At 44.6% G+C, this 24,858-nt stretch overlaps 1 protein-coding gene across 1 annotated transcript in view; it reads right to left on the bottom strand.

The window, feature by feature from the left end:
- Window positions 1-24,858, bottom strand: part of LOC138661588 (complement factor B-like) — an 87,085-nt gene that overhangs the window by 3,588 nt on the left and 58,639 nt on the right. Inside the window, exons 10-17 of the mRNA XM_069746404.1 lie at window positions 24,200-24,337; window positions 23,199-23,320; window positions 13,721-13,838; window positions 12,067-12,211; window positions 11,044-11,123; window positions 10,682-10,785; window positions 7,292-7,424; window positions 2,042-2,091 (exon numbers count right to left, since the gene is read on the bottom strand). Of these exons, the coding sequence (XP_069602505.1) occupies window positions 2,042-2,091; window positions 7,292-7,424; window positions 10,682-10,785; window positions 11,044-11,123; window positions 12,067-12,211; window positions 13,721-13,838; window positions 23,199-23,320; window positions 24,200-24,337 (890 nt within the window). The remainder of the gene's footprint in view (window positions 1-2,041; window positions 2,092-7,291; window positions 7,425-10,681; window positions 10,786-11,043; window positions 11,124-12,066; window positions 12,212-13,720; window positions 13,839-23,198; window positions 23,321-24,199; window positions 24,338-24,858) is intronic.

The following is a 24,858-nucleotide window of genomic DNA, read 5'->3' as shown; positions in this document are numbered from 1 at the left end:
ACACCACCGGCCCTGTGTGGAGCTCTACAGTCTCCGATTCATTCCGTGACATAAATATCAGTCATTGGATGTGAAGGGGTTAATAACCTTTTTCGTGTACAGTACTGTGCTAAAGTGTTAGGCAGGTGTGCAAAATGCTAATGCAAAGTAAGAAGCTTTCAAAAACAGAAGTGTTCAGCATCAATTCTTCTAGATACACTTGCATAGAATGAGGGACTTTGTAGAATTATAGTCAGGTGTATGAGCAACCATTTATACCAATCAGGTGATAATAGTCATAATTTTCATATGTATGTTGATACTCAAATATTAATTTGAAACAGAAACAGCTGTGTAGGAGGATTAAAACTGGGTGAGGAATAGACAAACTCTAAGGTTGTGGAAAACAGTATCATCACAGGTCATGCACTATGGCAAGACACAAGGTAGTTCTACTGTATCAGCAAGGTGTCTCTAAGGAAAAGATTTAAAGCAGACCGGTTCTCAAGATGTGCTGCCGTACAATCTCTTTTGAAAAAGCACCAAAAAAGGGCAACTTTGAGAATCGTAGATGCCATAGTCAGCTAAAGAAACAATGCAGCAGATATGAGACACATTATGCTTACTTCTCTTCAAAATCAGAAGATGTCCAGCAGCGCCATCAGTTCAGAACTGGATGGAAACAACAGGACACAGCTACACCCATCTACTGTTTGGAAAGTCTGGCCAAAGGTGGCTTCATGGAAAAATTGAATGCAAAAAAAAAAATCAAACCCTCTATAAGGAAAGAACTTTTCCAACCAACTCATCTATGCATGAAAACATAGGAAATGGGTGCACAAAATGGAAGCAGGTGCTCTGGACTAATGAGCCAAAACATGAAATATTTGGCTGTAACAGAAGACAGTATGTCACAGAGAGGCTGCAGAGCAGTACAATAATGAGGTTCTGCAGCAGCAGTGAAGCATGGGGTAGGGTATGCCAGGTTAGGGCTGCATTTCAGGAAAAGGAGCTCAAGATTTGGTCACAATTAATACCGTCCTCAATACTGAGAAATTGAGTCAGATACTTATCCATCATGCAAAACCATCGGGAGGCATCTGATTGTCTCCAAATTTATTCTGCAGTCGGACGAAGACCCCAAACATCCAGCCAATGTAATTAAGAACAAATATTAATTTGATTTTCATTCATTTCGCGTTTTTATTAATTGATAAAAAATAAACTATTAACACTTTGATTTTTAAAAGCATTTTTTTCACACCTCCTTAGAACTCTTGCACGGTACTGAACATTAAAGAGGTTGCCCACCACTTTAACACTGATGATCTATTGTTAGGATGGGTCATCAATGTCTGTTCGGTGGGGGTGCGACACCCGACACACTCGCCAACTAGCTGTTTTTGGGGCTGGTGATAGAGCGCAACTCTGTCAATTGTATAATGGGCGAGGCCAGGTACTGCACATCCGCCCCTATTGATTTGAATAGGGTGCATATATGCAGTACCCGGTTGTGGCCACTATAGAGTTGGTGGAGCTGTGCTGCATGGCTCCGCAACTAGGCAGTTCAAACTGCCGACATCAGACACCGCTCATAGGCGGGGGGTGCCAGGTGTCGCACCCCCACCAATCAGAAGGATAGATCATCAGTGTTAAAGTAGTGGACAACCTCTCTAACCCTTTAAACACCAAGGCCGTCCAATTCCTGGATTTCACCTTTCTTTTTCTGTGGGGCAAAGATGACTGTTTCATTTTTATATTGGGAAAATGAGGCAAAACGCACTTTTTAAAAAAAAAATTCTTTTTTCCTTTTTTAATTTAACATTATTTAGATCGGAAAAATATAAGTCACAGGATGCCGAATAGGTGCTCGACCTACATCACCCTTCATCTTTGATGTTTCCTCCCAGCATCCCTCTGTACGGCCATCACTTTACAGTTGATCTGCACACAGAGGATTGCTGGGGGGACAAAGATCCCGTTCCTTCCTCTCTATCCGGTGCACCATTATTGACATTTCTATTAGGACATCCCTACCTATAACTAGAGCACAGTCACTTACCTGGATGAAGCGTTGTTTGTAGGGCACAATAACAGGACCTCCAGAGTCACCTGGAATCAGAAGAAAAGGAGACATAGATGAATTTCACAGCTGGTCATACAGTATAGTCTGCTAGGGACTTGAATCTATCCATTTACAGCTAAGATCTAGAAGCCTTATAAAAGGTGTTCATGAATTTCTTTTCTAGGTGGTGAAAACAATGAGCTTTCATTTCGAAACGTTCTTTGGGAATGTGAAGTATGACACCAGAGAGATCACACAGAATCACTCTGCTGCAACCACATGTGATGAACCTGCACCTCACCACCCTGACGTCACTATTACATCAGCGAAATCATGAGGAATGGTCTCCTGGCACTAATGTGACGTTCGCACCACCTTGGGACACGCAAGGTCGGCTCGGTGCAGTTTTACACACACAGCTCCTGGGAGGCACAGGGAGTGAGAGGATGGGGCCCACCCAGTCACTGACATGGCACCACACTCACACACAACCCTGAAAGGCTGAGAGGCCCCTTTCACTAGCACTAGTGAAACAGCGCTGCCAGCCTGGTAGGACTGCCACCAGTTCCTCGCTAGATATAAGCCCAGTACATAAACAGGATTATATTGGGCCAGAAACCAGCCCTGGTAGCATGGAAAGTTAAACCGAGAAACGGAAATGTGGATTCACGGATCGAGATGAACGGTTCAATGGCACCCTGAAGCAAATGCTTAAGATGTTGGTTAGACATATGCAGTGGTCAGATATGCAAATACAGATAGTGGTAGGAAAAAAAGATATAAGCTGAATATATGTAAATTAATGGGTGATGTTAGATCATAGGTGTGCTTGTCCACAGGGTGCATGGGTTGCCAGCTGTCTCCTTGGTCCCTTCTCAGCATGTTACTTGATGTGGCCTCCACTTCTAAAGAGGATCACTGATTAACAAGAATCAGGGGTACCTCCTAGTGTAATAATAATATTAATTATTTCGATTATTTATTATTCATATATATATATATAATATATATATATATATATATATATTATATATATATATATATATATACATACACACATATAGAATATAAGGAGGTAAGAATAATTGGGACAGCCGGTGATGCAATCAATAACCTCACGAAACCAAAAGAAAATTGACCAGAAAAAGTCCAAACAGTATTATAAGAATAAAATGTATACATTTTATTGGGTACCAGTTTAAAAACAATGTGATCACATGATCTGTACAAATAATAAAAATGAATATAAATATACTTGATTTATTGTATATTGTTATAGGAACGCCACCAAATCCAGAGAAAGCAGTAATTCTTAGGCAGTGGAATATACTGAAATTATAAATGGCTCATAGATGTATAAATGTATATAGAGTGCATATAGAACAATATGTGTAATGTGCTATTAAATAGTATCCAAACACTGCAGAGCTAATTATAAACCTCATAGAGTGCATATATGAGACATATCCAACAAATCCATGTGAATAATACGGGAAAATACAAAAATATACATATTTAAAGTGCAATAGTGCAAAAACTAAAATAGCCAGTAGGAGTCAGTGTTTCCACATACCTATACATAAGACCTTCGAAGGCAAGGAGCCGAAACGCGCGTCGGGTGTTGGACGCCATTCCAGGAGACCAGGCACATATTATACTGCCCTGTAAGTATTTTACTCTGTTGTATTCTCTTGATTTGAGGTCTGACTATAAATAGTTAAGCTTACAGTTACGCTATGGTCCTGGTCTTATGTATAGGTATGTGGAAGAAATATATCTTGGTACCGTGTTAGCCAGTGGATAGAAAAATATTTAGAATTGAGAGTCCTCATGTCACCTGGCTTATCCATGGTTTTTTTTTTTTTTTTTTTTTTTTTTCCTATACTATGTTGTGCATAAATATGTGATTCTTCAGAATTTGTTTTAGTCTTTGCCTGATGAAGAGACCTGTGTAGTCTCGAAAGCTTGCAATTTGTTACCATCTTTTCAGTTAGCCATTAAAAGGTATCAACCACTGAGGACTCTCAATTCTAAATATTTAGGTATGTGGAAACACTGACTCCTACTGGCTATTTTAGTTTTTGCACTATTGCACTTTAAATATGTATATTTTTGCATTTTCCTATATTATTCACATGGATTTGTTGGATATGTCTTATATATGCACTCTATGAGGTTTATAATAAGCTCTGCAGTGTTTGGATACTATTTAATAGCACATTACACATATTGTTCTATATGCACTCTATATACATTTATACATCTACTAGATGGTGGCCTGATTCTAACGTATCGGGTATTCTAGAATATGTAGGTAGTATATAGCACAGGCTACGTACTATACTGCACAGGGACGTAGTATATAACACAACCGACGTAGTATATAACAGAGCTACGTAGTATGTAACACAGCATACGTAGTATATAGCAGAGCTACGTAGTATATAACACAGCCACGTAGTATATAACAGAGCTACATAGTATGTAACACCCACGTACGTAGTATATAGCAGAGCTACGTAGTATATAACACAGTCACGTAGTGTATTGCACAGCTACATAGTGTATTGCACAGACACGTAGTATATTGGTCAGCCACGTAGTATATAGCAGAGCCACGTAGTATATTGTAGAGCCACGTAGTATATTGCACAGGCTCGTAGTATATTGCACAGCCCACGTAGTAGTATATTGCACAGCCCACGTAGTATATTGCCCAGCCACGTAGTGTATTGCACAGCTACGTAGTGTATAACAGAGCCCACGCAGTATGTAACACAACCCACGTAGTATATAGCAATGTGGGCACTATATGCGTCGTTTAAAAAAGACTTAAAATAAAAAATAAACATATACTCACCATCCGAGGGCCCCTTGTAGTCCTGGCGCCTGTGCGGTGCGGTGCACGCGGCAGCTTCCGGTCCCAGGGTTGGTATGAGCGCAGGACCTGTGATGATGTCGCGGTCACATGACCGTGACGTCATGTGTCATGATCCCAATGGCAGGGGATCACAAAAGGACAAGCACAAAAAACAAAACAAGCTCTAGGGTGATGGAATCCTGAACCTAAACACACAACTAGCTGTAGCCGGGGAACGTGCCTACGATGTTTCCTAGACGTCTCGCGCCAGCCGAAGGACTAACTTCCCCTATTAGAAGAAACACAGACCTCTCTTGCCTCCAGAGAAACACCCCACAGAAATAGCAGCCCCCCACATGTAATGACGGTGAAATGAGAGGAAAGCACATACGTAGTTATGAAAACAGATTCAGCAAAATGAGGCCCGCTAAAGCTAGATAGCAGAGGATACAAAAGTGAACTGCGCGGTCAGCGAAAAACCCTACAACAAACCATCCTGAAATTACTTGAACTCAAGTGCCAACTCATGGAACATGAGGAGTAATATCAGCCCACTAGAGCAACCAGCAAAAAGGAATCACATATCTGCAAGCTGGACTAAGACAAAAATTAAGCAAAACGTGGAACAGGAAAATCAAAAACTTAGCTTGTCCTGAAGATTACAGAAGCGGGAAGCAGAGGAAACAAGACACACTGATTACATTGATAGCCGGCGAGGAAATGACAAGAAAGCCAGGTTAAATAGGAAACTCCCATATCCTGATAGAACAGGTGGACACCAGAGACCGCAGAAAACACAAATCACCCAGTACCATCTGTAACCACCAGAGGGAGCCCAAAAACAGAATCCACAACAGTCATGGCAGGTCCTTCTCGCATACCATCCTTAGCACCGGAACCTACCGCTTGCACTGCCGAGGACAGGACGTGACGTCGGAGGGTGAGAATAACCTTTTTTTTTTATTATTATTCTTATTTGTAACATTAGATCTTTTTACTATTGATGCTGCATACGCAGCATCAATAGTAAAAAGTTGGTCACACAGGGTTAATAGCTGCGTTAAGGGAGTGCGTTACACCGCGGCATAACGCGGTCCGTTAACGCTGCCATTAAACCTGTGTGAGGGCTGACTGGAGGGGAGTATGGAGCGGGCACTGACTGCGGGGAGGATGGAGCGGCCATTTTGCCAGCGGACTGTGCCCGTCGCTGATTGGTCATGGCAATGGTCGTGGGCGTTCTGCCACGACCAATCAGCGACTTGGATTTCCATGACAGACAGAGGCTGCGACCAATGAATATCTGCGACAGACAGACGGAAGTGACCCTTAGACAATTATATAGTAGATGAGCCATTTATAATTTCAGTATATTCCACTGCCTAAGAATTACTGCTTTCTCTGGATTTGGTGGCGTTCCTATAACAATATACAATAAATCAAGTATATTTATACTCATTTTTATTATTTGTACAGATCATGTGATCTCATTGTTTTTAAACTGGTACCCAATAAAAATTATACATTTTATTCTTATAATACTGTTTGGACTTTTTCTGGTCGGTTTTCTTTTGATTCTAAGGAGGACCACATGCATCACAGAGAGAGCCAACACATGGCCTTACACTAGCCTTTATCCCCTTTGGGTTACTCCCCTCCTGCTCTCTGGGCTGTACAGAAATCCCCTCCCTTTGCCTCTGCAGCTGCAAACTCCAAAACCTATAAAAGATCATAACTCCTTTCTGGGCTGCTCTAGGGTGGCAGATCTTGTGCTATTGGATCCAGCTGGGCCCCTGCTATGCGTGAAAACCAAATTCAGCTTTTTATCTGTTTTTTTTACTAGCAGTTCTATGTTTCTCCATACCCCTGGGTGCGAGAATGGGTTAAGATCCAGCCGGGCACTTGCCATGTTCTGGGGATCTCGGAAATATAACCGGTGTGTTGCCAGGTCATATGGTAAGTCCATATTCACCTTATGAAATCATATCTGACTCAGCAAAGATATTCCACAACATAGTTTGGATCCAGATAACAAGCAAGACCTTTGTTCTGCTCTGAGCTGACTCAAGGTGTTAGATCTGTCACTCACAGCCTTTGAGGCTTGTCCCCCCCTTTGAGGCTTGTCCCCCCTCCTGAGCAGCTGCACACTGAAGGGGGTGTTATAATCCCATGCCCCATAGGATGCAAAGATTGGCATGAAATTATACGAACAACAAAGTGGTTTTACAATAGAAATTAATTGAAATGCTTCAGGCCCGTTTTGAAGCGGACACACTCCGAAAAACTAAAGCTATATGCACGGATCACAGGTACTGTTGGTAATGACAATTATCAAGATAGGAAAAATTAGTAAAACTTCTAACACTTTATGACACCTGCACTTGATTTACCTTTGCAGGTTTGTGGATCCACCTGAGGATCTATGCCACCTGTACATAAGAAATTGTCGGTCACTGCGTCTCTAATGTCTGGAACATTCTTGAATTTGTCGATCTTCTTGGTATCATCTAGACAGGCGAACCTCTGTGGAGGAGAAGGGAAGTTGTAGTGATGAGCAAAAATAGAACTATTGGCTGTAGTAAATTGCCAAGTGAAAAATCATCAAAAGTTCTGCGCTATTGTATCATATATCTTTAATTCAGTTGTCTAGATCGGTTTCCGTGATCCAGAGCTTCATACTCCCGGTAGAGGTATAGATTCAGGCAATAAAACTCTGCCACTACTGTCAGCAGTCGCAGGGTTATGTCTGCGTCAATTCACGACTATGCAGGCGATTTGGAGTGTTATGATGGAAACGATGAGCTCTGACTTATACACAGTGTCAGAGCGGCTACATACTGTATATAGGGGACTAATGGGCGTCCCATCCTGGAAGACTGGAGAGTCCTCCAATGGGCCATTGCCTCTCCTTCATGGGTGGCCATAGTGGCAGACCTCATGGCCGCTATGGGCCCCCTGAGTCAGAGAGAACCCTGGGCCCCATCACCCAACCCCCACTGTGTAAGGATGCAGATACTGTTGAATACAATGGTGGAGATGAGAACCAATGGCTCTGTCCATCCTCTGACATTCAGCCTCTGCGTCCGAGGCAGCACAAAATCACGCCTCATGTCACACCATGCAGAGACCGTAGCATCATGTGCGGGGATCGCGGCTAGGCGAGTATTTGTGTATTATTATTATTGTATCCGTCACTACTTGTGGACCCCCCACACTCTTTATAGAAGAGCTGTGGGGGCCCTGTATTATATACAGGGAGCTGGGGGGCATCACACTGCATATAGGGGAGCTGCAGGGCCTTCATATCTATACATATGGGAGCTACAGAACCATCATACTGTATATGGGGAGCTATTGAGGTCCCTATATCATATATAGCGAGCTGTGGGGTCCCTATACTACATATAGTAAGTTGTGGGGTCCCTATACTATATATAGCAAGCTGTGGGGTCCCTATACTACATATAGTAAGTTGTGGGGTCCCTATACTATATATAGCAAGCTGTGGGGTCCCTATACTACATATAGTAAGTTGTGGGGTCCCTATACTATATATAGCAAGCTGTGGGGTCCCTATACTATATATAGCAAGCTGTGGGGTCCCTATACCATTTACAGCAAGCTGTGGGGTCCCTATACCATTTACAGCAAGCTAAAAATCCGATAAAAAAAATGTACACAAGAACCAAAGCTATAAAAAATACAAATTTTATTGAAAAGAAAACACAAAAACAAAAAATACCAACATAATAGGCATTAAAAAGTGGGAAACCAAAATTTGGCATTCGAACCCACCATACTGTCAAAAGAGGTACTTATGAGTGCTCCCATGTTTAGAGATGTTTTATATTAACTTATAGAGTAATCATGTGCAATGCATTGGTTTGTTTGGTTTTTGTATAGTACCTCTTTTGACAGTACGGTCGGTACCTATGCCAAATTTTGGTTTCCCACTTTTTAATGCCTATTATGTTGGTATTTTTTGTATTTTTTATTTTTGTGTTTTCTTTTCAATAAAATTTGTATTTTTTATACCTTTGGTTCTTGTGTACATTTTTTTATCAGATTTTCATGTCGTTTTGTACTGAACCGTTATTAAGTCCATTGATGGTGAAATAGGTTTTGGCATCCATTTAGTTTAATTAGATATTTGTTATGTATGTGGATAGTCCTATATTTTTTTGATTCAACTCCTTTGTCCTCATTTACAGCAAGCTGTGGGGTCCCTATACTATATATGGCAGCATATATATGGTCTCTATATGCTCTATGGCAGCAGCACACATGGCAGCTCTATGGCAGCAGCACACATGGTAGCTCTATGGCAGCAGCACACATTGCAGCTCTATGGCAGCAGCACACATGGCAGCTCTATGGCAGCAGCACACATGGCAGCTCTATGGCAGCAGCACACATTGCAGCTCTATGGCAGCAGCACACATGGCAGCTCTATGGCAGCAGCACACATTGCAGCTCTATGGTAGCAGCACACATGGCAGCTCTATGGCAGCAGCACACATGGTAGCTCTATGGCAGCAGTACACATTGCAGCTCTATGGCAGCAGCACACATGGCAGCTCTATGGCAGCAGCACACATGGTAGCTCTATGGCAGCAGTACACATTGCAGCTCTATGGCAGCAGCACACATGGCAGCTCTATGGCAGCAGCAGCACACATGGCAACTCTATTGCAGCAGCAGCACACATGCCAGCTCTATGGCAACAGCACACATGACAGCTCTATGGAGGCAGCACACATGGCAGCTCTATGGCAGCAGCACTTATGGCAGCAGCACATATAGCAGCTCTATGGCAGCAGCACACATGGCAGCTCTATGGCAGCAGCACACATGGCAGCTCTATGGCAGCAGCAGCACACATGGCAGCTCTATGGCAGCAGCAGCACACATGGCAGCTCTATGGCAGCAGAACACATGGCAGCTCTATGGCAACAGCACACATGGCAGCTCTATGGCAGCAGCACACATGGCAGCTCTATGGCAGCAGCACACATGGCAGCTCTATGGCAGCAGCACACATGGCAGCTCTATGGCAGCAGCACACATGGCAGCTCTATGGCAGCAGCAGCACACATGGCATCTCTATGGCAGCAGCACACATGGCAGCTCTATGGCAGCAGCACACATGGCAGCTCTATGGCAACTGCACACATGGCAGCTCTACAGCAGCAGCACACATGGCAGCTCTATGGCAGCAGCACACATGGCAGCTCTATGGCAGCAGCAGCACACATGGCAGCTCTATGGCAGCAGCACACATGGCAGCTCTATGGCAGCAGCACACATGGCAGCTCTATGGCAGCAGCACTTATGGCAGCAGCACATATAGCAGCTCTATGGCAGCAGCACACATTGCATCTCTATGGCAGCAGCACACATGGCAGCCTTATGGCAGCAGCACTTATGGCAGCAGCACATATAGCAGCTCTATGGCAGCAGCACACATGGCAGCTCTATGGCAGCAGCACACATGGCATCTCTATGGCAGCAGCACACATGGCAGCTCTATGGCAGCAGCACACATGGCAGCTCTATGGCAGCAGCACACATGGCATCTCTATGGCAGCAGCACACATGGCATCTCTATGGCAGCAGCACACATGGCAGCTCTTTGGCAGCAGCACACATGGTATCTCTTTGGCAGCAGCACACATGGCAGCTCTTTGGCAGCAGCACACATGGCAGCTCTACTGCTCCACTGTAGCAGTACGGCAATGTTATGACCATTCAGTCGACCTGATAAATCGTCATTTCATTACCTTACTCCCTCGCTTTATGATCACATCTTTCCGCTCAAGCGCTCTATCAGTTTCCTCTGCAACAAACATGGCCTTAACCAACTCTTCCGAGAGCAATGTCTTCTCTACGAAATATAAAATGGCATTGGTTAACATTTCTTTTTACAATTTTAGACTGTACAGTTGGATTATGATACTTTATGGATAACCGAAGCACAGCAGGGTATTTGGAGCTTTGTATCACAAAGAATAATCTCCGATCACTATGAAGCAAAATTCTGAAACTAGCCACACAAAAACAGAGATATGGAAAAAGACAAAACGAAGTTTACAGCTGGAAGTCCACAAGCCCGTCATATGAAATCATTCCCTCCGACACTCACCATGGTCGCTGCACGTGACAGATTTCCCTCGCTGCTTTAAAGCCCAGGATGCCCCGGTTGTACATGGGAGACAGATAGGTCTGCGGGAACAACGAGAGAGGTTATTCCTGCTGTCTACATAAAAACATTCTGTTCCATTCTCTCCGAATAAACACCAGCTCCAACAAGAAAAATCCTAATTCATAGGTTTTATGTGGAAGAACAGACCCAAAGAAAGTCTTGTAGGACAACCTACTAGTTCACTCATTATTAGGCAACAGATGCAACAAAAATCAATGGTTTAGGCCTATCCAGTCTACACTGACCTCACAATAAGAAGATAAGGCTTTTCGGCAGCTTATTGACACTGTTTACTCGCATCTTTCTGGCATTATATGATTTTGATTTCTCGGCATCTTATTAACGCTGGCAAGGTCTGTCTATGTTATATACGTCTTAATAAAATGCTCCTCGTTGTGTATATCATGTATAAGAAACCTCTCTCTGTTATAAAACACACCATGGGATGTTCTCTGTGGCATTTTGTGGTGACAATGCCTCACTCTGTGGTGTTCTTATTATGTTTTGTTCAGTATGAGGAGCAAAAGGGGGCACTTGTGCGACCATACGGATCCACCAAAGATTCCAGTGTCTCACACCACAACCAATGACACATCCAGTAGTATATTTGAGCAAAAAGGTTTGCCGGACTTTGGTCAACCTGCCAGTTTAGTGGTCCATGATTTAGAGAGTCCCATCGCCTCTTCTGATTAGGTGGCCCAGCACAACGTCATGCCACAACTATGATTTCGCACAGGACCTTTATGCTCATCTCTATCCTACTAGCCATGATACCTGGGACAATACAGGTCATGATGTCCCCATAACATATATGACCACAGTGCCTCCATAGTATCTACACGTCCAGTGGCCCATAACAAGGTTAGTCATGGTGCCTCAAGATGTGGTGATCATGTCACAATTGCTAAACATGTTCATGCTCAATTTAACCAAGTTGTCAAAATAAATCTTCACTTATTTTACCTAATTTTACTGGAAAACTCAAGTTGCTTATCCAGTTCAATGAGAGCCATATCGTAATCATAGGATTTCTCCACGCCCTTGTCCGTTTTGCCAATTGGGTTGTAGTCACTATGACGGTGGAGTTCCTTCGCTTTGTAGACCTTACCTACAATAGATGAAAGGAAAAACATACATAGTCCTCACATTTGTAGAATTGGCTCCGAAGTGCTCATGCCTCTACTAGCGAGCATTTTGGAGGTTGTATATCAGGGTTGGGGAACCTTATTTCTGCCAAAGGATATTTCTACCATAATTTGGGGGCCGTGCAAAATCACCAACTTAAAAATGATCCTGCTATGTTTGGTCAAATATTTAATTAGCCCTTCCCAAATGTGATGGCTGGAACTGCTTCTCTTTGATGTGTGATGTTAGGTGGAATGGGTGATACTGTTACTCAAAACTGCTTTCCCAGGCTTGTATCCATCTGGAGCACAGTCAACTATTTGCAATGATATGTTTTATAAATAAAGAGCACCACATCCCCTGCATGGTAGTGCATGACCACAGCGCCATGAGACACTACTCCTAAGAAGGTCCCACTGTTCTGATGAAGGCCATGTTATTGGCCGAAACGTTAACTTTTTCTATACAGTGGATGAACCTGTATCAATAAAATATCCTTATAATTTTTGCATCTACTTTGGAGTGCCGAATCGATTTTTTAAGTTTTGTAAAGAACTTGCAGCAGTAAGTTGTTCTGAACAGAGATGTACATTTTACTTCAAGTTTCCTCACAGTGGGAAATTCATCACTGCTCATGTAATGTTTATAGAACTCAAGCAGTATATACATCACATAGGAGACACCAAGACTGCTGTATACAGCACATCAGAGACACAGAGACTGCTGTATACACATTACATAGGAGACACCGAGACTGCTATATATACATCAAATAGGAGACACTAAGACTGCTATATACATCATAGGATAGACAGAGTCTGCTGTATATGTATTACATAAGATACATTGATGCTGTTGTATATACATCACATATTATACACTGAGACTGCTGTATATACATTCCTCAGGAGTCAACGAGATTGTTGCATGCACAACATAAGAGACAGTGAAACTGTTGCATACATCACATAGGAGACAATGAGACTGCTGTATACATGACACATGATATACTGAGGCTGCTGTATATACATCACATAGTATACACCGAGACCAATGTATATACATGACATAGTATACACTGAAATTGCTGTCTATACATCACATAGAAGACCCTGGAGTTGCTGTATATACATCACATAGGAAACGCTGATATTGCTGTATGTATCACAAAGCAGACACTGAGATTGCTGTATACATCAGATAGGAGACACTGAGATTGCTGTATACATCAGATAGGAGACACTGAGATTGCTGAAAACATCACATAGGATATACTGTGGCTTCTGTATACTGCTGCAAAATTCAGTATTGAACGCTACGTGCAAGTGCTCGCAACCTAAGGAGGGTTGGCTGCTGGCAAAATGGGTTAGCGGCTCAAGCACTGCAGTCCCCAGGAATCTATCAGGACGCCGAAGAAAATATAATTGTCAGCCCACCCCTGTTGTAGTAGGACAAGAGATAGAGCTCAAGTAAAACTGATGGGAGAACTTACCTCCAACTTTGACACTGACAGTATGGAGCTCTTCATCCAGGTGGAAGCAGTGAGCAGCCGTCAGGATAAAAGATCTGCTCACAACGGTCCCTTTACATGTCTCTTGAGACCCTGGACGCTTAAAGTAACAAGAAAGAGAAAGTGTCACAAAGTCTGGTTACAAGTGAACAGAAAAGAGAGAAAGTGGAGCAAATTTTAATCTTAATTTACGCCTGCTCATAGCTGAATTAGATCTAATTTTTGGACCTAGCAGCTCAAGATGCCCACAGTCGTGTACCTTTTAATAGATTGGATTTATTCTACTCCTACTTTAGAATAAGCCTGGCCATTCTTAATAAATCTCCCCCAAAGTGCTTTCTTAAAGGGATTTTCCCCCAAGCAGAATACATTTTAATTAATAAATCTTGGAATAGTAATTTGTTCCACAATTTGATGTGTTAAAAAGATGTTCCTGTGCTGAGATAATCTTATAAATGTGTCCCTGCTATGTACTGTGTAATGTCTACAGGTGCTTCTCACAAAATTAGAATCTTATCAAAAAGTTAATTTATTTCAGTTCTTCAATACAAAAAGTGAAACTCATATATTATTATTATTATTTATTTATTTATATAGCACCATTGATTCTATGGTGCTGTACATGAGAAGGGGTTACGTACAAATTACGGCTATCACTTACAGTAAGCAAACTAACAATTACAGACTGATAGAGAGGGGTGACGAACCTGCCCTTACGGCTTACAGCCAATAAAAACACAAAAGTCATTTCCCAGTAAATTAGCATACTTTATGACTCCAGTTGGAAAAATTATTTTTTAATCCGAAATGTTGTCCTACCAGTGGGGTAGGAAGGGGGGTGCGGGGGGGGGGGCAGGCCGCCCCGGGCGGCACACTGCGGGGGGCGGGTCACCGGGCCGCGGCCGGCGCTGCAGGAGGAGGGAAAAAAAAAAAAAAGATGTGTGCCCTTTAAATCTTCGGGCGCCCCCCATGCCAGCGCTAATACTCACCTCTCCTGGTTCCTGCGACTGCGCGGTAGCTGCAGCGTCTTCAGCGCCCTCTGACTCTGCGACGTCTCAGGGCAGAGGGTGCGATGACGTCATCACTGCGCGCTCAGCCTCTGTCCTGAGCGTTGCAGACCCAGAGAGACGTTGAATGCACCGGACCTGCGCTGGGAATGGGAGAGGTGAGGATTTAACTTTTTTTTTTTTCTTTGTCTGACTGTCTGTCTGGGGGCAATGCTGGAGACCCTGGGGCAGATTTCTGGACAGACTGGGGCAGATATCTGGACAGACTGGGGCAGATTTCTGGACAGACTGGGGCAGATTTCTGGACAGACTGGGGCAATGCTGGAGACCCTGGGGTGTTGTGAATTCTGTGGCAGAGCTCCCTCCTGTGGTCACAAGTGGTACTTCGGCTGATTCTCTCTGTAAGCTTTCGTTGGTGGAGGGAAGTGGTACTGCGGCTTCTGAGTTTCCTCCCTCAGGTGATGTGGTGAGGTCGTTAGGTGCTGCTCTACTTAACTCCACCTAGTGCTTTGATCCTGGCTTCCTGTCAATGTTCCAGTATTGGACTTGTTTTCCTCCTGGATCGTTCCTGTGGCCTGCTGCTCTGCATAGCTAAGTTTTCCTTTGCTATTTTGTTTGCTTTTCTTCTGTCCAGCTTATCTACTTGTTTGCTGGAAGCTCTGGGACGCAGAGGGTGTACCTCCGTGCCGTTAGTTCGGTACGGAGGGTCTTTTTGCCCCCTTTGCGTGGTTTTTAGGGTTTTGTGTTGACCGCAAAGTTACCTTTCCTATCCTCGCTCTGTTCAGAAAGTCGGGCCTCACTTTGCTAAATCTATTTCATCTCTACGTTTGTCTTTTCATCTTACTCACAGTCATTATATGTGGAGGGCTGCCTTTTCCTTTGGGGTATTTCTCTGAGGCAAGGTAGGCTTATTTTCTATCTTCATGCTAGCTAGTTTCTCAGGCTGTGCTGAGTTGCATAGGTAGCGTTAGGCGCAATCCACGGCTGCCTCTAGTGTTGTTGGATAGGATTAGGGATTGCGGTCAACAGAGTTCCCACGTCTCAGAGCTCGTTCTATGTTTTTGGATTATTGTCAGATCACTGTATGTGCTCTGACCTCTATGTTCACTGTGGTACTGAATTGCCTAATCATAACACTGGGGCAGATTTCTGGACACTGGGGCAATGCTGGACACTGGGGCAGATTGCTGGACACGCTGGGGCAATGCTGGACACTGGGGCAGATTGCTGGACACGCTGGGGCAATGCTGGACACTGGGGCAGATTGCTGGACACACTAGGGGCAATGCTGGACACACTGGGGGCAATGCTGGACACACTGGGGCAATGCTGGAGACCCTGGGGCAGATTGCTGGGCACACTGGGGCAGATTGCTGGGCACACTGGGGCAGATTGCTGGACACACTGGGGCAGATCGCTGGACACACTGGGGGCAATGCTGGACACACTGGGGCAATGCTGGAGACCCTGGGGCAGATTTCTGGACACACTGGGGGCAATGCTGGACACACTGGGGGCAATGCTGGACACACTGGGGGCAATGCTGGACACACTGGGGGCAATGCTGGACACAGTGGGGTCAATGCTGGACACACTGGGGCAGATTGCTGGACACACTGGGGGTAATATGCTGGACACACTGGGGCACATTGCTGGACAACCTGGGGGTAATATGCTGGACACACTGGGGCAGATTGCTGGACACACTGTCTGGGGGCAATGCTGGACAAACTGGGACAGATTGCTGGACACTGGGGCAATATGCTGGACATACTGGGGCAGGTTGCTGGAAACACTGGGGGTAATATGCTGGACACACTGGGGCAGATTGCTGGACACACTGTCTGGGGGCAATGCTGGACAAACTGGGACAGATTGCTGGACACTGGGGCAATATGCTGGACATACTGGGGCAGGTTGCTGGAAACACTGGGGGTAATATGCTGGACACACTGGGGGTAATATGCTGAACACACTGGGGCAGATTGCTGAACACACTGGGGGCAATGCTGGACACACTGGGGCAATGCTGGACACTGGGGCAGATTTCTGGACACACTGTGGGCAATGCTGGACAATTGGACATACTGGGGCAGATTGCTGGACATACTGGGGCAGATTGCTGGACACACTGGGGGTAATATGCTGGACACACTGGGGCAGATTGCTGGACACACTGTCTGGGGGCAATGCTGGACACACTGGGGCAGATTGCTGGACACTGGGGCAATATGCTGGACATACTGGGGCAGGTTGCTGGAAACACTGGGGGTAATATGCTGAACACACTGGGGCAGATTGCTGAACACACTGGGGGCAATGCTGGACACACTGGGGCAATGCTGGACACTGGGGCAGATTTCTGGACACACTGTGGGCAATGCTGGACAATTGGACATACTGGGGCAGATTGCTGGACATACTGGGGCAGATTGCTGGACACACTGGGGGTAATATGCTGGACACACTGGGGCAGATTGCTGGACACACTGTCTGGGGGCAATGCTGGACACACTGGGGCAGATTGCTGGACACTGGGGCAATATGCTGGACATACTGCGGCAGGTTGCTGAACACACTGGGGGTAATATGCTGGACACACTGGGGGTAATATGCCGGACACACTGGGGGCAGGACTGGAGGCATGGGCAGAATGTAGATACGGGGCATGATTGGAGACACGGGGCAGAATGAAAGACATGGGGCAGGATTGGATCATGGGGCAGGATGGATACGATGGAGACAGATGGGGCAGGATGGGGAGATCATATGGTGTAGAATGGATACTCATGAGGGCAGGATGCGAGAACATATGGCTGGAGCCAGGAATGAGATAAACGGGCCAGGGTGGGGAATAATATTACCATAGGGGCTAATTAAGGGATGTTATTACTGCAGTGATGTATTTATTTTATTTTTTGAGTATACTGTTTTAAATGGGGGGCGGTCCTGTTAGTGTGCAGAGTGACACTATATCACCTTTTTTTCTTCATGTGGTGTAATGTAGAAGTTGTTAAAAATTAAGTAATGTATTCTGCAAGCAGAGCTCGAGATAACTGTTATTTCCTGCAGAAACGAGTGCTGGCTGGGAGAAATGATGGCGGTCTGTGCTGGATGAAAGATGAATGAAGGACTTCATCTAGAGACGTCACTGGTGAGTCAGTGTTACCTATACACTGACACTATACACTGTATACTATATACAGAGCTCCTGTGTACAATGTCACCAGTGATCACTGTATTACCTATACATTATATGCAGAGCTCCTGTGTATAATACCACCAGCGATCTCTGTATTACCTCTACACAGACACTGCATACAAAGTACAGATCTCCTGTGAATACTGGCACTTATGGTGATAGTATTGTGTTTTGTTTTTTTTAGTACTGATCAGTATTGTAGTATTCAGTCACTATGTGGTGGTAATATGTGGTCTGGAAATGGTGTTGTGGTATTTGTCCCTTGTATGTGCTAATTGGTCACCAAGTGGTGGTAATATGTGATCTGGTCATGGTGAGGCGGTGTTTGTCCCTTGTATATAGTATTATTCGGTCACTATGTGGTCTGGTCATGGTGTGCTGGTGTTTCTTCCTGTATGTGATATTATTGGTCTTGGTATAGTGGATTCTGTTGTGTATGGCGGTCATTTGTTCTCTCTGATATTAATTAATTAAAAGTCACAGGTTTGGCATGTGGGGGTGACACCATTAGGCCCAGTTTAAGTTCTACAAAACAGGAAAACTATTTTTGGTAAACTTTGTGTGTATTGAGCGGGGCGGGGGGGGGGGGCGCCAAACTCGGGAGCAGCCCCGGGCGGCAAAAGCACTAGCTACGCCTCTGTGTCCTACTGAAATGTATGTTCAGTAAATGCACTCAATACTTGGTCGGGCTCCTTTTGCATCAATTACTGCATCAATGTGGCGTGGCATGGAGGCGATCAGCCTGTGGCACTGCTGAGGGGTTATGGAAGCCCAGGTTGCTTTGATAGCAGCCTTCAGCTCGTCTGCATTGTTGGGTCTGGTGTCTCTCATCTTCCTCATGACAATACACCATAGATTCTCTATGGGGTTAAGGTTAGGTGAGTTTGCTGGCCAATCAAGCACAGTGATATTGCTGTTTTTGAACCAGGTATTGGTACTTCTGGCAGTGTGGACAGGTGCCAAGTTCTGCTGTAGAATGAAAATTCCATCTCCAAAAAGCTTGTCGGCAGAGAGAAGCATGAAGTGCTCTAAAATTTCCTGATAGACGGCTGCGCTGACTTTGGTCTTGATAAAACATAGTGAACCTACACCAGCAGATGACATGGCTCTCCAAACCATCCCTGATTGTGGAAACATCACACTAGACCTCAAGCAGCTTGGCCTATGTGCCTCTCCACTCTTCCTCCAGACTCTGGGACTTTGATTTTCAAATTTAGTGTAAAATGTACTTTCATCTATAATCAACACCTTGGAGCACTGACAACAGTCCAGTTCTTTTTCTCCTTGGCCAGGTAAGAAGCTTTTGGAGTTGTCTATTGGTCATGAGTGGCTTGACACAAGGAATCCTTGTGAATCTCCCCCAAATTTTTGAATGGCCTTTTCTGAACAATCCTTTCAAGGCTGAGGTTATTCCGGTTGCTTGTGCACCTTTTTCTACCACACTTTTTCCTTCCACTCAACTTTCCATTAATATGCTTGGATAAAGCTCTCTGCGAACAGCCAGCTTCTTTAGCAATGACCTTTTGTGGCTTACCTTCCTTGACAAGTGTGTCAGTGACTGCCTTCTGGACATCTGTCAAGTCAGCAGTCTTCCCCATGATTGCCCAGGCCAGGGCTTATCCAGACAGCAGAGAGACCATAAACACTATCTTGGTCTGGTCTGGAGGAAAGAGGTGAGCCTGGAGTGTGAAATGAATCTGACACTGTTTGATGAGGCCATGGTTCTCCTTTGGGTCTCCATCATAGTGGGACAGAATTGGAAGCTAGAGCTTAGCAGTCCCACAAAAACTTGAGCATTAGGTGGTTTCCCCAGAGAGGCTGACTGCCCAGAGGATGGTTGGCCAGATGTGGTAGAAGCTGAAGGCAGGACGGACATTGCGATGGACAGACCATACAGCTGGGTTGCCACCACATTGATGGCTTGCATAAGCTGGTCCTGATGCTCACGCTGAGAGCGGACCTCCTTGTACAATCCTTGTACACTAGACTTGAGATTCCTGGGTCCCGATTTGTCAGCGGGGTCCATGGCCTTACCGTAATATAACACTGGTAGGTGTAGACCTACTGTGCCACAGGCCGGGCTTACACTGGAGGGGTGTGTGACTATGTGTCTACTGAGTCTTCACTAGGACCTCTGATGGTGAGGATAGGCTGGGTTGCCGGTAGACACCATGTACCACTACAGGGCAGTGCCTGGGACTGCTGCAGCTGATGGGCCAGAGGCGTTGGTACGAGGTACAGGTGGGCGAGACAGAAGCGTAGTCAGACAGTCCGAGCATGGGGTAGGCAGCGTGGTTTCACAGTACAAATCCGGTGCAAAGGATGGAGAAGTCAGAGTGGGTAAACAGGCCAGTCGATAACAGGAGACAGAGTATGGAGACATGCATAAACAAAGTGCTAGCAGGCTAGGGACAAACATTCAAACAAAGAGCGGTGGGAGGATCTCTGCCTAATACAGATCCTGCTGGCACAGGATAGGCCAGGGAACCTAATCTCTGCAGGACACAGCAGGGTTACATTTCTGTAAAGACCAGCCATGCCCCCTAAAGTCAAAAGCAAACCACATGCTAATGCAGCAGTGCCAAGAAGTGCTGCAAAAGGCAAACTCAGCGAGAAGGCCTGACTCGAGAAGTCATGCAGTGCCCACAGTGAGTAGGGTCGTGCCGAGGAGGCATGCAAGTTACTGCAATGACACACAGTTTATGTAGAAGACTATAAATACATCAGTATTTATTTACAGTTTTCTGAGTCAGGGACACCATCAGGGCATTACTGCCCTGACTGGCGTATGCGGCCTGATGAACAGAGGGGGGCCCGCAACGGGCCCCGTCTCTTCTGCTCACTGGGCCCCAGCGGCAGGACTCTGCCGGTGCAGTAACTGAACCTGCATCCGAGACGCAGGTTAAGTTAAACTCTATTGCCGTGCGGGCCCGCACGGCAATAGTTAAAAGCCTCCAGTCAATAGCAGGCTGGCAGCTGACATCAGCGCGTACGTGATTTTCATTCTCTGGTGAGACCGCACTTGAAATGCCCGGAGGGAACATCGTCGCTGGACCGCGGCCAGGTAAGGAGAAAGTTTTTTTAAAATTTGTATTGAAAGCGGCAAGCCGCAATATGTTTTGATGGCCAGATGGAGACACATGGACCGTGAGTCTCCATCCTGCCCCATCTAGCTCCATTCTGCCCCATGATCCTGCACCGTGTGACATGGTGCAAGATGTAGACACGAGGCAGGATGGAGACATGGGGCAGGATGAAAACACATGGGGCAGGATGGAAACACATGGAGCAGGATGGAGACATGGAAACAGATGGGGCAGGAAGGAGACAGATGGGGCAGGATGGGGACAGATGGGGTAGGATCATGGGGAAGGATGGAGACATATGGTGCAGGATCATGGGGCGGGATGGAGACAGATGGGGCAGGATGGAGACAAATGGGGTAGGATTATGGGGTAGGATGGAGACACATGGTGCAGGATCATGGGGCAGGATGGAGACATGGCGCAGGATGGAGACACATGGTGCAGGATCATGGGGCAGGATAGATATGATGGAGACAGATGAGGCAGGATCATGGACAGATGAGGCAGGATCATGGGTCAGATGGGGCAGGATTGGATATCACATGGGGGTAGAATGGACACTCATGAGGGCAGGATGGGAGAAAATATGGGGCCAGGATGGGAGAACATATGGCTGGAGCTAGGAATGAGACACATGGGGGCCAGCATGGGGGATATTATTACCATAGGGGCTAATTTAGGGACGTTGTTACTGCAGTGACGTATTTGTTTGTTTTTTTAAGGATAATTTTTTAAATGGTGGCGGTCCTGTTACTGTGCAGAGCAACACTATGTCGCCTTTTTTTTCTTCATCTGGTGTAGTGTAGAAGTTGGGAAAAAATTAAGTAATGTGCTCTGCAGGTGGTGCTTTAGATAACTGTTATTTCCTGCATAGACGTGCCCTTGCTGGAAGATATGATGGCAGATGTGCTGGATGAAGATGAAAAGCAAAGATGAAGGACTTCACCTAGAGACATCACTGGTGAGTCAGTGTGTTACCTGTACGCTGACACAATACACTGTATACTATAAACAAAAGAATATCAGTCATAAACTATGCCATATACATACATCAAATGGCGACTCAAAAGCAATGCTTTATAACAGGAGAAGCAAAAGAGTAAAAAAATAGTCAATAAATTACAAAACAACATTATTGAAAAATCTGTCACTAACTTACACGTAAAAATTCATGTTGTCACAAAAGAATTTACAGTATATGGTTTACAATAAAATTGTGACTACATCCATTGATACAATCAATGCCCCAGGAATACAGGACGGGACATATGTAATTACCACAAAATCAAGAGATTTCAACAAATGGACAGCATATATGTCAGTTGCTACCAAATGAGTGCATATATATCAGAGATATAGTGATTAACAATAGTGCAATTAGATTAGTGATAATGTAATCACTATACATCTTTGTGAGTTCATGCAGAATAAAATGTGATTAAATAAAAGGAATAAAAGGAATAGTTACCCATATGAGCAAGAGTCCTGTCTGGATCCTGGTCACCTTACCCCAGGATCCAGACGGGACTCTTGCACATATGAGTAACTATTCCTTTCAGATTCAGGGGTGTCATATGTGCAGCAATCTCATTTCAAGACCACTTTACTAGATTGTCATGACTTTCTGGCAGCTTACTGGCACCAGATAGAGGTTTTCTTTATCAATTTTAAATGCAGTTGTAAGGTAACCTTGGATTTATGTGATATAGTTGGTGTATATTTATGTTATGCTCACCTATGACTTTCTTGGGTTCACATTGCGTTAGTGGGTGTCTGCTAACGGAATCCGTTACATGGCAAAATTGGCGAAATTAACGCTATGTAACGGATCCGTTAGCGCACCCATTGACCGCAATGTGCTAACGGATCGCTAGCGTATGCCATTTTTGGCATGCATCAGTGATGTCCCGTTATTTTCGGACGGACCTCGAACACTGCTTGTAGCATTCAGGGTCCGTTCTTCGCTAGCACAGATCGGGCATCTGCGCTAGCGGGATCGCCAAACGCAATCCCTTTTTGGACATTGCGTTAGCGCATTCCGTTAGCGTATCCGCTAAACGGATTGCACTAACGCAATGTGAATCTAGCCACTACATCTCCTCTTGTACATCTAGGGAATTCTTACTCCGGGTATAATGTAATGAACCAAGCAGATAATGACTTACTGTGATGGTAATTTTAGCTATCCAGGGAAACACTTCCTGTAGGCCATCAATAGGGTCTTGGCCCTCATTATCTTCAAGTCGTTCTTTGGAAAGTCCACACATCTGAAGAACTTCTGTATCATCTAAAAGTAATTTGTTAGAAGAAGCAGAATTGATGAAAGACAGAACCTTTGCAAACAGGGTCAGTTGGTGGCAAAAACTTATAGTGGTGCCACCATCCTACATACTGTATGAGATTTGAACCACAAATGACCCCACCTCAAGCATATACTGTATATAGGAGTGGCTTCATTGCTGGCCTTTAGGACTTAAGGTCTAAGAACCCTAAACTTCCCAAAAAGAACAGCCATGAATATACTTACCTGTTCTCATTACCACTTTGGCAGCCTATTTGTGCTGTCCAGAAAATCTTCATGCCTAATGTAGCATGTCTTGAGTCATTCTTTATATATACAGTAGTTGTGATGTTTATACAGTGTTAGTTGTCTGTTGCTGCCGTTTACTGGCCATTGTTATTATATGTTTTCATATGTTCTCTCTCTGTCTCTCTCCCTGTAACTATCCTATCTTGTTTCTGCACATCATGTTCTTTCTGGTCAGTGCCATCTTGGAAGACATTGCATTAGAGCTGGAGAGAGGATTCTCCTGTTACCTCTATCCTCCACCCTCCATCTTTATTCCTCATCCATGTCCTTTCATCCTCTGTGACATAATTTATCAAGGTACAGTTAATAAACTACCTAAAAGTTTGTCCATTGCATCTTCCTTCTTGGATCGTTCACGTGCAGCTGGTCAGGCAAGAGAGGAGAGGATAGCGAATAACCTATCTACCATTGCTGTACAGAGATCTGTAGTCAGATCCTTCAAACACATCTGACCTTCGTACATCAGTGGCAGAATACTATTCCTGACTTTTGTCAAGGCTTCCTGCGGCTCCATATCAACATGAACAATTAATTCATTGCACACAATAAGGAGGAAAGAAATGTAAATGTTCTGACCTATCATTTTGTCAAAAGCCAACTTCATGTCTTTTATATCTTGCATCTTGAAAACATGCTTCTCATTATCTTTCTTGGAAGCAATGTCATTGATTTCCTCTTCGCTTATGTTTTTACCCAGGCCGAAGGCATAAACATCTATAAATGAGAGAAAAATATTTTAAACGGGGATAATTTTAAATATTGAGGAACAATGAGACTATAAATGACTAGGTGGTGGCCCGACTCTAACACATCGGGTATTCTAGAATATGTATAGTAGTATGTAGCACAGCCCACATAGTATATAACACAGCCCACGCAGTATATAACACAGCCCACGTAGTATATAACACAGCCACGTAGTATATTGCACAGCCGCGCAGTATATAACACAGCCCACGTAGTATATTGCACAGCCACGTAGTATATAGCATAGCCACGTAGTATATTGAACAGCCCACGTAGTATATAACACAGCCACGTAGTATATAGCACAGAGACGTAGTATATAACACAGGCAACGCAATATATAACACAGACCACATAGTATCTAACACAGCCCACGTAGTATATGATGATGATGTTCGTCCTTCGTAGTCAAAGATGACCATGACTTCAGGGTTAGAAGAGAGTTAGTAGTTATGGGTCCGGAGGTGGCCGATGAGTGCAATACAGGG

This window comes from Ranitomeya imitator, chromosome 2 (genome assembly GCF_032444005.1).
Source record: "Ranitomeya imitator isolate aRanImi1 chromosome 2, aRanImi1.pri, whole genome shotgun sequence".
NCBI lineage: Eukaryota > Metazoa > Chordata > Amphibia > Anura > Dendrobatidae > Ranitomeya > Ranitomeya imitator.
Note: the sequence above shows the minus strand (reverse complement) of the source record. Positions and strands in the feature narration are given on the sequence as shown.